This window comes from Apostichopus japonicus, chromosome 4 (assembly GCF_037975245.1).
Source record: "Apostichopus japonicus isolate 1M-3 chromosome 4, ASM3797524v1, whole genome shotgun sequence".
In the NCBI taxonomy this organism is placed as follows: Eukaryota; Metazoa; Echinodermata; class Holothuroidea; order Aspidochirotida; family Stichopodidae; genus Apostichopus; species Apostichopus japonicus.
The window spans coordinates 28686752-28701459 of NC_092564.1; the positions used below are offsets into that span (position 1 = coordinate 28686752).

A 14708-nucleotide genomic window follows, 5' to 3' on the forward strand; every position below is an offset into this window, starting at 1 on the left:
TTTGTTACCATAAAAATGTATTTAAAAATGTAGATCAGTTTGCATGGCTAATTAACTGGGTAACTGGGTTTCAATTTAAAATCAAAACACAAAGGTAAAGCCTATAATGTCAGAACAACTTTAAAGTGTGAGTCTTCAACAAGTTGTCCATTTCTTATGACTATTTTAAAAGTATATTCCTTTGTGGGCATTGCCCAAGAGAGATCTTTCTGGCAATTGTACTTACTAAATCTTACTTCCGTAACAAAGTAATAGCATGTTGACAGTGGATGTGACCAGGGAAGGGGTGTGAATGGGGGGGGGGGACTGGGAGAAGTAGCCGCACCAGTTGGAGGATAATAGGAACAGAGACAGATTGAGAATGGGATCAGGATAATATTTTGGTATAGACTTTTCTAGAATAAGAAACTTTAATATTGTCCTACTAACTCTATAACTAGCAAAACACTCAATTTTTGGAAATTAGGAATATTCAATTAATGAAATAATAACTCATATTGAAGCTGCAATTATTCAAACATATTTATTCTTTTTACATCTTTCTCCATTGTAGCACTTCAGCACTCTTACCACAACAAACGCATTTATCTATCACAGTATTTCTTCTAAACTCTCATACATATTATATAAAGTGATTCCTGGTATTAAACCATTCTCTAAAACTGCATAATAAAGACAATTTTCTTGTCATATATGTCATGGATGTGTTTCAATTTGTTATAGTTTCATGAAAGCATCAATATTACTGGATTATCAGGATGTAGAAAAAAATTCATTGATGCAAATAATAAGCAGTTACTTTTAGTAAAAGTGTTAACTTGAAGTTAGTTGTAATATTGGTATGCATATATAATATATTAATACATACTTGGGAGAACAGCACAACTTATACCTGTAGCTCATGCTGTAACTTTGAAATCATTCAGACCAAACCTTAAATACAACCCTCAATCAAGCCAGGACATCAACCATTTTGTTATTATGAAAAAAAACTTATTATAAAACTTCCTCTCAAGTGCAACAACTCATTATAAGCAAGGACAACAGACGTTTCCAATAGAACCTCAGCATAAAACGTGAAAATCAATGAGGCAACAGGTTATTTGGAAGGTTTGTTCTTTGGGTGTGGAATAATTCTAACATACTTTTGCAGCTGTTTATCCTGTGTGAACATCTTATGACACATGAAACAAAAGTAATGTTCTCGGTCACCTAACTTGATTTTATAATGTTTGGACATCTTTGATTTACAGCAAGCACATGACTTTACCAAAGTAGGCGATTGTGCACTTTTCTTTCGAATGGCCGACTGCTTCTTAGAAAGATTCAAAGCCTCAACTTGTGTCTGCTCATCTTGTACGAAGTTCCGAATGACTTCCTTGGCATGAAGGACCACCCTGGGTATGAGGGTCAGAGGTAAACTTTGGTGTTGTGATGACCTGGGTCGTTGACTAACAGAAACCACAGGATTGTTAACCTCTGAAGTGAGGGAGGTTGACTTAGCCTCTGATAGGAAGGCAAGAAAATGACAGTTGATCAATGAAATAAGCCCCCACACAAGCTCTCTGAAAATCGATATTCATTCTAATAAAAACTTTCCTTTGCATTAAACTAAACATATAAGCTGTTTACATTTTCAAAACATCATCCCAAAGAATAGCTGAAGGAAGAAAGTTCTCTAAATATTAAAAAGTAGATTTTTTTTTTTGACAGGTAGCTAGAGTAACTTTAATGTCGGGGGAGACAGCGATTATCTGGTAATAAAAAATAATATTTATCATTTACAAATTAATTGTGATCTGATTTCATGTTTAATAGTAATACCTAATAAATATGTGGTTAGGTTAGTACATATAAATATGAAATGCTATAAAATGTAACACTTTCATAAACATTCCTTGTAACAACTAATGATTTGTCATCCAATATATTTCAAGTCAGCATATTAGAATATTGAAAGAGTGAATCCATGATAATTTCAGAAACACATCTACTACTCTGTCATAACAAGAATGGTTTTAAAATCACAGCTTAGAAACTACTGTCATCAACAACCACACATTTTTCATCATGCTGCAATAATGGAGCATTACAGATATAATGCTGAGGGTTTGGATGGGAGTGATGGTGTAGTTGTTAGAAGGAGTCATGGTAAGTCCTGTTGAATGGAGCTAAGGAGCAGTTACATACGTTAGTATGAAGAATAGAGAACAAAATAATAAATGGAAACCTGTGACACAAAACAAAATAAAAGAGTACAATTCTTGTAACTATTCAGAGACTATGCTTATGCTCATGGTTAGATGTAATGTGTACCACCAACTGGGTATAATCATGATATAACAACACTGTAATTGAAACAATATTTTAAAGATGTGTAACAATGAGCAGGACTCTGTTCATGGCCAACCTACCTGTTACATCTCTTTTAGTTGGTAAGCATTTCCTCTTTGATGATGATCTGGTTCCAGCTGCAGGCTGTAAACTCACTGCCTCTGAGATGCTTGCAGGAGCAACATCCGATGGTTCTGCACCCCTGGAGGGGTAAAGTCTCTTACGCTGTTGTCTCAATTTATCATCTCTAACAATATCCTCTTGCAATGGTAAAGTGTCAGTCTGCACACTATCAATACTACTATAACTTGTAATCGGCCAGCTCTGGTTAGCGAGTCTCTCGGCTTCAGCGAGCATTGCTCTAAGGTAATTGGAATAGTTTGGTTCGTCAAAGGGTGTTCGGCACTGTTCAACATGACTACCTTGTACTGCAGGCATAAACCTTACAGGTGGAGGAGAAGGATAACTTGAACAACCGGCCGTGGGACTTTGTAACCTACTCTGTTTGTCTGCATGGATGTAGTCAAAGGCTTCATTTTGCTCGGTAGCCGGTATGTTGTGATGTTCGGGTACCGGCGATGGACTTCGACTGAGTGCAATAGCTTCTTGGATACATTCAACATCAGGGTGTTGGGTGCTGGTGTCCGTTGTGGTCTGAATGCCACAGGTAAATGGCACCGATTCATCATGTGCATCTATATGGTGAAAAAGAAACAAATTCTACACAACTCAACATCAATTTTAACTCTTAGTAGGGCATAAAAATATGCTATACAAATGGGGCTACATTCATGATAAATTTGCATTGTGTAGCAATTGTAGTACACATGACAAGTAACATCACAAAGCCTGAAGGCTTTGTGATTCTTGCCCATATAATTTGCTCTAAAATCCACCTAACTATCTGACTTATCAGTTAAATTTGTCCAAGAATTAAGTGTGAACCTGAAAAGATCAGAGATTTCCAGCTCTCATATGTAGCACTTGTTTGTAGGTATCAACCAGTTAATTCACTGGTAAGGACTTTAAAATATTGAGTTTTATTGCCAAATTGTTTCAATATCCAGAAGGAACAGTCTTCCTATGTGAACAATAGGAACACAGATGTTTAACCTATGAGCACATGGACATTTTCCTTTAGCTATTTTGAGCTAGCAAATCAGCTCTACCACCAACCATCCCTTTAATAATTGTTATTAATGAATGAGATTTACATGACATTGTTTAAACACTGTGAAATATTTTCACAACTTACTGCCAAAGCAAAAGTCATCTAGTATATATCAATGAGCATAAGGCCAATTTTAAGACCATTGAGATAACCGGGTGATCCATTAAGAAAATCTTGCAAGGATCATTTGAGATAACCTATTGACTCTTGAAGCTCAGAGTGTAAAAACTGAAAGAGATGGCCATTTGAGTTTGTTTATATCACCCAACACAAGAATATCTTTGAAGCAGATTTCTTTCCTGTTTGACTGAAGAGTACTTCAGACCTATTGTATATTGAGCCCCTTCACAAAACTGAACGCAAATTAAGTCTCAAACATGCCTTTGTTTGAGAATATGGAGCACACTCAAAGTAGGGCAAGAAAAGGCCCCTATCTCATTTTCTGTCATTTTAATTACTTGTTACAAAAAATTTAGAACGTAAATTTTCCTCAAAATGAGCTAAATTTGAAGACTGGTCACATGTCTTCCACAATTTCTGCAATATCAGACATAAAATACTTTATATTTATGAAAAAGATGGCTCCAAACTTGAGGAAAATTTAAGGCTCTTAAAATGCAACCTGGATTTGGTTGCTAGGCGTGGCCGTAACCTAGCAACGAAAAAGTTTTAAAAGTTTTATTGCCCAATATCATCCTTTGATATATGTGGCAAAGACACCATATCAACTTCAGGCGATTCTGAGAGGGTCGACATGGGGGCCTATGTTGATTTGGCATGGATTGATCCATATGTCAAACAATTCATTATAACTGATTTCTTACAACTAACCTGAAGATGAACTCTCTGGTTGTTCTTGTTGGCTGATATCTCTCCCTTCTTCATCTGGCTCCTCTGTCTTGACAGAAACTTATGAACACCAAAAAATAAAAAACAAATTAACAATAATTTCTCAAGATATAGGACAACAATGATGGTTTTCACCTCAAGATTAAAACTGATAAACAAACATAAACATAAACTTCTCCTATTGTTGAGATTTGTTTCTTAACAGATATGTTCTTCTGGTAACCACATGGAGCAATGATCATCAGATCAGCAATAACCTTGTGATCTCTCTGCTGGATGAATCCTAACTTCAAACTTTGCTACACCCACATCAGCTGGTGAACTGATCATCAAATTCAGTTTGCTATTGAACTCTCCTCATTCCATGACAAACACACCTATCCCCTGAACGAACAGAGTTCAATACTTTATACAACTCAATAATTCAACGAGATATGAAGCTCAGAGTACAACCATTAACTTCTTTACTACAAGCTTGGTATTAAATATTCATAAACTTGATATTTTTGTCTCCGTTTATTGCTGCCTTTTGATACAATGATATGGAAAACCAATGAATAAATGAACTCTTTTGTCCTTAATATGTTCTTAGGTCTTACCTAATGATGTTTTCTTGTCTTTAGGAGCACAGACATCAGGTGAATCCAAACTATGGTTATCAAAAATCTCTTGCTTGACTTGGACTGCACTGGACTCTGTAATGGAAACATACCACATCCATTTTCATGGAGAGCAATGCTTGTACAGTACAATATCTCTGGGGATCTCGAAGCAACTTTTACACTCAACATTTCTCCATGCTTCAACAGAACTATTAAACACTTGTTCAAGTATTCAATTAAGTGAGGAGAAATTTGCAAGGAAAATATGAATGAACTATTTTTACGTTTGTATCAAACTTGAGAAAATGAACATGAGGCACATTTTTTAAACACCACTCAAAATTGAATTTAGTCAACCTCATTGAACATTGATGTGTATGAAACCAATCAATTAATTTCCCAGATACTTTTACATATCAGGCATTAACAACATGTTACAAATGAAATAAAAAAACGAAATAATAGCAAACCTAATTCCCGAGATGTTACAGTCTGCACTTCCTCTAAAATTTCATCTATGCAATTTTTATCAGGCACTGCAAAGAAATTGATGAATTGGTTCTTAAATAAATAAATAATCATTTATTTCAGTAAGAAAATAAGTTGAAAAAATAATCAAATGAGAATGAGAAATAAGAGAAATATGATATGAAAAACGAGAAATATGAAAATAAAATCAAAACTAAATAATAGCAAACCTAATTCTCCAGATGTAACAGTCTGCACTTCCTCTAAAATTTCATCGATGCAATCTTCTTTAGGCACTACAAAGAAATTGACAAATTGGTTTTAAATAAATAATAATTTTTTACTTCAGTAAGAAATAAGTTGAATGTAACAAGAAAGTAAACACATATTACAAACAATGATAAGTTGTTATAATTAATGGGAACAGTTGACAGACAAAATAATATCAATGTTAGTGAAGTTCTCAAATGCAATTGTTGCATCAAACTGTTTCAGTGTACAGATTTCACAGATTCGAATTTCACAAATTTCAGCTCACTAAAAAGTGCTAGTGCATAAATTTACTTGCTAAACCATATTCCCACTGGCATTTCCCTTAATCATAAAATACGCAACATATGCTTACTGGTAGAAAAATGCATGTGCCTTATTTCCTACTGACAATTGGCAAGAATCCTGTGGCATTTAACCAGTCAATAGCATGCATTCAGAGGCTTGCATAAACCCAATCCATCATAAAAACGATAGAAAAAATCCCACTGTGGATGCAAGTGCCTGCTCAAATATATCAAAATGCCTATAATACTTTACCTGATAAAATACATGTAGATAAATGAGGCAAGAAGGGGTATGCAAAGTCCAAACCTAGTTAGCTCAAGCTTACTCCTGAAATTGACAAATAAAGTCGGAAATAGTTCTGAAAGGAAGCTCTCAAGATCATACGCATAAAATAACTTTTACCACAAATACGATTCTGATTTTCATTGTCTCTCTGGCTTATGTTGTCCTCCCGTTCCTCATCTCTGAATAGCTGGGAATTATCCTCTGAATGTGACTTGGAGTAGCCAGTTAGATGTACTTCTGTAATAAGAGAACAATTGACAAGGATAATCTTTAAAGTTTCTGAAAACTTGTTTTCTGTCCAACATGACTAAATGAGCTGAAGAAGTATCTGAATACAAAATGAAGCTCTTTCATTTCCAGATTATACAATATATATATATGTAACCCTGGTGTCATGAATGACACAGTGGGTTTGTTGTTTTCACTTGCTAGTAGAAGCAGTTTCTGTCAATAGTGTAGATAGTTTTAATTAAAAAGAGTAAACAGATACTTCCTGCCTCTGCTGAGTATATTGCAGATTAGTGATGGTTATTTTACTTTCTCAAAGCCTTTTTGTATGTATCTTTTGCTACTTATCTCTCCTGAGATAAACTGAGCCTGATAGACAATAGTGCTTGTGGTTTATACCTGGGACAATAGTATTTAGAGTCACAGTGTATGGTGGGAAAGGGTTACAAAATAGCCCAGTGCTGGGGAAGGGAAGGCACATGGTGACATGAATATTTATAAGGACTAATCCATCATGTAATTACTGATTGGTCGTCTTATTAGTTGGTCAGCGGGATCATTGCTAGAAGTAACCAATAGGATGTGGGGAAGCCATGTGGCCTAGAGTTGTTGTCACTTGTTGTCACATAGTTCTGGTAACATTGTATCTTGTTATAGTTAGAGTTCGATTCTTCACCTGGAGAGAGCAAGACTTCTCTTGCTTGATCTATTGTACTTATAATACTTTTATTAAAGGAAAAAGTGTTGTATAAATAGGGAGTTTTGAAGATGTTCATCATGTAAAGTTATATTCTTAAATTATGATGAGAATGTCATATTAGTATCTTTGTGGCCACTGTTCTGGATCTTGCTGAGATGGTTACCATGGACTTTTCATATTTTACTTAATTGCTGTTCTTGGAGCCCACCTGTACTTTGTATTTATCTAAGGAACCGGACGCTACCACCGAGCTGTAGATGTCACTCTAAACTATTTTATTAAATTGTCATACCGTTTTGTAAATCGCTGGACTGCAGTATATTACCGAGTCTATTATGGAGCACACTGATGTACACCGGAACCTTAATTCGCGAAAATGAACTTTCCGCGTTGAAGAAAGAAAGCGAGCCGTTCGCGACAGCACCAGCGTAAAACCAGATAAGTTTAAGTATTCTTTTATTGTAACCTTTGTCATGGCCATAGACAATAAGTTTTCTAAGTTCTAAATGCTCAGTGTATAGTACAGGGCACACTGTAACCTTTTTATTGTTAACATTGTCTATACAACCTGTGCTGCATCTTGATGTACAGTGTTCAGTACCACAGTAACCAGTATGTTATGTAACTGCAAGTATGCTAAATTTAAGAGTTAATATCTAAGAGTGTGGTCAAGTTGACATATTTTGTAATGTAGATACTTTTTATTGTTTTGTGCCATTGATAGCCTTATAACATCCCCATTTCCCATAATTGGAGGATTGAAAATATAAGTAGTTCATGGTACATTTCTTTGTGTTTGTGTCTCTCATTGTAAACCTGTGTAGAACTGACTCAGCAGTTGTTTTGAATATATCAGCATTGAACCATTCGGACATGGAGACAATTTTATCCTGTCTTGAAGCCTAGGCCCACTTGAAACACATATTGCTGACCCATTGTCCTAATTACCTTGACCGAAGGAAAGGAGGGGTTACCTATATATATATATATATATATATATATATATATATATAATAGCATGTTCAGTGAGTCTTTTTTTCTTAATTTCATATCAAACTAAAAGAGAAGGTTAAATTTTAAACTGCAAAAATTATATTAAGTTAACACTGTTTATTATTCATGTTTTAAATAGGGCCAAACTCTGTGCATCCCTATTCAACAACTTCTAGCAACATCAATTCTTGTGATAAGATCTATATTTCTACAGTTGTACAGTAGGAGTGTATAGTTTCCGAACAAACGTCCATCAAGTTACAAATGAGTTTTGACGCAGCTTTATGACTATCTAGGGCACCACTGTAGACCTATTTATTTATTTATGACCTCTCCCTCAACCCCCCCCCCCCCTTCCCCTTTTGCAAATGGGAGATAAATAACTCACTTCCTCCTTTAGCATGAAATGTAGCCTTTTCACCTGGCATCAGAGTCAGGTTTAGGTTCTGCTGGAATATTAGTCCATCCACCAAGGTGCAGAGCAAAAGATCGTCTGTAGAATGGACTCTCACCAAGACCTGACACCTAGTCTTCCCTGCTATATCTGAATGGAAGCAAAGGAGTAAGAAGTAAGCTCAATAAGTCTAAGACAATTTATTTACAAAAATGGTGGGAAGGGAGGTAGGCCCAAAGGAAGAAAGAAAGCTTTAAAGTAACCTACAAACCAAACAAGAGATTAAATTGCTCTTTCTTTTTCTTTTATTAATTATATTTAAACTTTAAATTGATCAGGTTAAGAAAAAACAGTAAACATTTAATGAAAGATAAAAGGCAATCAAATCCAAAATTAAAAAATGATCCACAATGGATTGGCAGCTTAACAGCATCAGCAAATTATGAAGAAAGCAATAAAGTATAAAGACAAATGTGAACTAGAAGTAAGGTAACGGTATGCGTGGCACTAAATGGAATTTCAGGGCAACATGGAAACTAGGTACCCAATACATGCACCACAACACTTAATATCCTACTCCCATAAAAGGGAAAATTACATATTGTCAAATAACAACATCAGAAAGTTCTACTGGAGCATGGTACATCTGTAATGTTGAAATCTGTATCACATGTAGGCCTTTGGTCTGTACTCAAACTCCACAAGTACCCATGTTTCATATTTTTTCTTGCCATAAGGCTCTGCAGGCCACACTAATAGGATTTTGAAAACCTTCTTGCAGTCACAGAAAATTTGCCCAAGGGATGCATGTGGCCTGCACTTTGCACACCTGTGGATGCATTGAAGATGCACAAAGTCTGATGAAAAAAGGTATTGCAATTTCCACTCTAACAAATAAACTCACCGAAGAATCTGATCAATCTAATAGTAGATTTTAAAATGCAGAAGATAGATCTTTATTGAAGTTTATTTGTTGCAACCATACCTCTGCATAAATCCTTCAAGAGAACTTTCAAATCTCTGGATGAAATTCTCCTAAGGTGTTACAAAAACATAGAAGTATGAAGGAGGTTGAAGCAATGATGCCACATAGACACAAATCTACAAATGCATTTGCCTTTAATCTTCAAATCATTAGTTTTTGTTACCATTGTTACAGTTTTCATCCAAGGCTGCCATTGTGAGATGTACCTCAGACTCTACTGTTTTAGTGTAAGGTACTCCAGACTGGAGTGTAAAACCTAAAGATAAAAAAGAAACAGATACATCAATAAGAACTCTGTTAAAGACAGTATGTATTCAAAGTATTGCAAACTGTTAATAGTAGTAATAATGCTGTTTCAAGCACCTTGGTCTTTTTATCCATACACTTGTTGCTAACAACATCACAGTGTAAACATTTAGTATTCCCTTTAAGAAGTTCTGATGATCTATCAAAGTCAGTGAATTTGGAGATAGAAAGTCTACTTCAAATTAAAGCTCTGAAAACTATGGGTGGTAGAATAAGGAGGGCAGTACAATGGAATGAGCTGGTCCCCAAGGAGGACAAAGCTAAAAGATTTATACTGTTTGCCAGGAGCCCCCTGGCAGGACATGGGTCCCACTTTACCCACCGATGCCATAGAACAGTACATTAAGGTTGCAGTTGTTGTGACGAGAGAAGGATGTGAAAAATGAAGTAAATAACTATCAGGCACAAGAGACATGCCATTTGAGCCACATGTACTGTAGTACACAGGCACAGGAGACAACTGTTTGAACCACATGTACTGTAGTACATGGGCACAGGAGACAACAGTATAATACCACATGTACTGTATTACTGTACATGTATATCCTAACTAGAATGTAGGGTCTAAATTGTGTAAATAAAATGTAGCTTGGTCAGAGTGCAACAAAGTTACAACGAATGCATAATGCAGCTTTAATATGAAACATAAACCAAGATAACAAGGATACATTTTGACCATACTTCAGCTAGTACAGTACATAAATTTCAACAGTGTCACATATTTAATCAATCCCGGTATTATATTAAGACATTTATTGAAAATTGAACAATGAATAAATTTGGCACAAAAAAAAATCACTCATTGCTTACCCCATATCATTTTTCTTTCATCAGCATACAGAGCTTCTATGAATCAAAGATATGTCATCCTTGCAGAACAAATTTCAAAACTTTTCTCAGTTTTTATGATCAGTTCACTGTACATTGACTGAAGTTATGATTCCTGTATGTGATGAATTATAGCAACACCTGGGCTCTGAGGTTTTCCAAGATGCCTTTAAGGTACTGGCCGGTCAAAGAGAAAATGAAGAGATTAATGCAAAATACTTTGCTGTAATACATTGTGAGATTGTTACAGACATCTGTAATCTGGTAAGTGCTTAAGACATGCAAACCATTATATCATTCATATTAAAACCTCACATATCTTCTATGACATTTGCTAAAACAAAGTTGAAGTAGCTTGAACAACCTACAAACTAAAATATAAAACTGGCTTGGATTGTACAGCTTTTGAGAATCTCAGGGTCTTCTAAAATCACAAATTATCAAATCGCAGGACCAGTTAAATACATGAGTATTGGATCCGGATAAAAGGACTCGCAATAGCTAAATGGTTGCCATGTGGATTCAATTATGGGGCACTAAAAAATTTGATCTGACATACTTTAAATCGATAGGGAAGAAATTCCACTTACTTTTGTAACGTGTCAACAACATACAAATCTATATTTTACATGTACTTTAACAAAATAAATTATCAAAACTCTGGGTAATATCTTTAGAAAGTATCTATGCTAATAATAGCACTGTTTGGGTACCTACATATCATGAGGTAGTGTACTTAAAAGAGTTGAATACATTCAAACTTTCAAAATTTGGGTGACCTTAAATGAGTTACAAACAATATCCCTTTTGTTTTAATTGAGGTAGAGTATAACAAATATGTACTCAAAGTCTAGTAAGATTATCTTCATTATTTGGATACAAGCAAATAACAGACGAGGTGATATTGAAGAGTGATGACTTTTTAAGGCTCACACTCGATAATTTGTTTGTTAATGGCTGCCTGAGTACCTTGGTTATCTGTCAATTGTTGTGCCAATGGAGAAAACAGAGGACAAGGCTAGGGATAACATACTTAACAGTACAGTATAAAGTAAACTGCATGAGTACCAACCATATGACTTTGACGCTGCATGGCGTATATACAAGAATGGGGAAATGGCAAAAACTTGTAGACTTATAGCGAGTCCAAGTAATGATCAAAAGGCAAAGTAGCTCAACTGGAGAACATTGGCACGAGAGAAAGTCAATGTACTTGAAATGACAGGTTACTGTACCTATATCGCACAGTGACAGTTGATCATACAGGTATAATGCTTAAAGTTGAAACTGGGTCCTAACTTGGGAGTAAAGAAGAACATGGACTGGTGTTAGCTACTGTACCTAATGGATGAAAGAAAAACATCTGACAATGCAATTAATAGTGCATGTCCAAACTTGAATGTAACTAGCACAGCAACAAACTCAATACAACCTAACATTATACTGACAAACATGGCTACTGACTAACTTGCAAGTTCTGCTTAACAATAGATCCAGAAGAGAACAATTGTACCTTCTGCCTACAGCACGCCATATATATTGAAAAATGCTGCTTACTCAAATACCAAGTAAAAATAGGCAGCCAGCATGGTACAAAGAAATTCATATATATGCATAGCATTAAAGGTAGTCTGCATTGGACCCAAATTATAGCACGCTATAATTGCTAGAACTTTTCAAAAAGTTAAAAAGTACTCTCAGACATTTTTAAGGAATACAAAAGCTGACTGAATGTCTTAGTGAGGAATAAAAACAGTTTCAAGAATTTTGACCAAAGGTGACTGTATTTAACTTCTAGAATATATATTTGGAGCCAATACAGCATACCTTATTGGATGCCATTAGAATTCCTATGATGGTAATGAGAATTGTTTATCAACTATATAAACAATTATAATTATGCAAACCTGGTCACCATGATGTGAATCTTACACAAACACATTGAGTTGGAACTAGCTTAACAAGTTAACCCTAACATGATACTGTGCTTCAGTGTGTCATAATTATTAACAGAGTTGTCATGCCATAACTGGTATTTGATTTGATTATCCTCAGAAGGACTCTTCCATTTGCCGCTGGTACAGTGTTAGTACAATTTAATGGAAGAATGACTAGTACCCACATTCAGCAGTCACCAGATGGGATTTAGCATCACTGATATGGCATCACAGGAGGGCTGTTTCTAATCTAGCCTACCCCAATTTGACAAAACATGAATGAGTAAACTTAAACTTAGTAAATACAGGAACTTTTGTGGAAGAAGCTGGTCAGCCTACTGAAGGGTGTAAGAAAAAGTATTGATTACTTAAGATTAAGAAGCCCAGTGAAAATTGAGAAAAGAAGCCTCTGTTATTTTGAAAATATTTTAACTCATATCTAAAACTTTTATTCTCATGGCCTTACCACATAATGGATCCACTTCTGGTCAATCCATAAAGGTTGATGCCCCTGGCCCTACCTAAATGATTCGGGGAGAAGTTTACAACTTTCCAATTACTACCCTCTTCCCTTCCCCCATCGTCACCTTTGAAATCTTGTGCACACAGCTGATTATGTAAGTCAATTCCTGAAGTTCAACTACTCACGTTGAACAAACAGTAACATGGATTACCATTTTAACAGCCCAACGTTACTAACAAGACTATCACAAGCTAAGTTACAGTAGCCGATAGGTCTAGTTACAATTCTATGCCTAGCCTCTAGGCTACAATTTGTCACACTGGAGTTTTTTTTCGCGAAATTGGTACTAAGACAAACAAATAGCGACTAGCCTAACTTTTGCGGTAGTAATGAATTTCGCCATATATTATCAAAAAACGTAATGAAATATCTGGCGAAGGAAATTTATCTATTTGACGTAAACAGTCAGACAAAATACAAATCAAGAGACTCACTAAATTTTCAAGGACGTAGCTTACTAACATTGGAGCTGGTAATTGGGTTGGCGTCCGTTGCGTGAGTGACCAATCACCAGGTAGCGAACTGTATCAATGCGGCCCTTGCCAACAACAATAAGCTCGAGCGCGGATACCAATATCCTGTACAGGCTCAGATAAATAGTGACACGAAATGCACAGAAATATATTTCGTGTGGCTTCCGAGCAAATAATTGGCCTTACACAAGCTTTCGAGATTTGACCTATGAGTTTGACCTGTGACCTCGTCAATCACGTGGATAAGAGTTTATATGGTCAGGCACCTACCCACCAAGTTTGAACTTGATAGGAGTTAGGGCCTATTGGCGACACACTTTTGTTACTCACTCGATCACTCACTCACACACACACTTCCTCACATTTCTGATGTGGGATGAAGTACAATGTCTCATCTCCCTGTACATTAAATGAGTTAATATCATAGAGCATACCATTTTGTGCCGAAAAGTTCACACTATATACATAATTCGGACTGTTTTATCTCACCAATTCCACTAGTTCCTCGAAAATGCGACTTATCAAAGGCCGGGTGTAGCGATAGGGGGTGAAGACGGTTCTAAGAAATCAAGGCGCCCAGCGTACAGGGCCCCTAGAAGCGTTGGTGCCAACATTTTTAGCCAACGGATCACAACTACCAGTCATGTTTTTGCATGATTAATTGAATAAATCTCAATATGCATATTACTCAGTCTGACGTCTTATTACACTAAAGTGGTTTTCCGGCATGCTTTTCGAAGTAACCGTCCACTGTTTTCATTCAAGTATTTAATACCCGTATATACAGTGAACAGTGCAACCGACCTGCTTCCTCGTAACGAGTAGAGTTCCTTTAAATTCCATCTCTCTCTCTCTTACTCGCAGTATGTGTGCTTTGCCCCTGGATCCCGGTAGTGCCCTGATGCATTACAGAGAAATATAAGTGTGCATGTATTCCTTGGCAGTTCAAGTTTTATTAACATTTTATAGAAGAAATAATCTATAAGATCTATAAACTGTGACTGTACATAACATTCTCACTCATTCGCGAGTATGTAAACCTTGCCTTTTGGTAAGTATGTGGCCCCACTTGAC

The 14708-nt window shown here is 35.9% G+C and overlaps 1 protein-coding gene across 5 annotated transcripts; it reads right to left on the minus strand.

Moving 5' to 3' along the window:
- Positions 1-504: 504 nt before the first annotated feature.
- Positions 505-13850, minus strand: LOC139967059 (uncharacterized). Of its 5 annotated transcripts, XM_071970733.1 has the most exons (12): positions 13596-13848; positions 11937-12042; positions 10684-10878; positions 9731-9823; positions 8577-8732; positions 6385-6504; positions 5655-5720; positions 5427-5492; positions 4954-5049; positions 4337-4414; positions 2415-3029; positions 505-1506 (listed from the first exon to the last, which is right to left on the minus strand). In XM_071970733.1, the coding sequence occupies exons 3-12, from the start codon at positions 10691-10693 to the stop codon at positions 1100-1102; spliced, it is 1707 nt and encodes a 568-aa protein (XP_071826834.1). In that variant the 5' UTR covers positions 10694-10878; positions 11937-12042; positions 13596-13848; the 3' UTR covers positions 505-1099. The 5 variants fall into 5 exon arrangements, with proteins under 5 accessions (XP_071826834.1, XP_071826838.1, XP_071826837.1 ...); XM_071970737.1 differs by lacking the exon at positions 5655-5720 and having other exon boundaries at positions 13596-13850; XM_071970736.1 differs by lacking the exon at positions 5427-5492 and having other exon boundaries at positions 13596-13850.
- Positions 13851-14708: the final 858 nt, after the last annotated feature.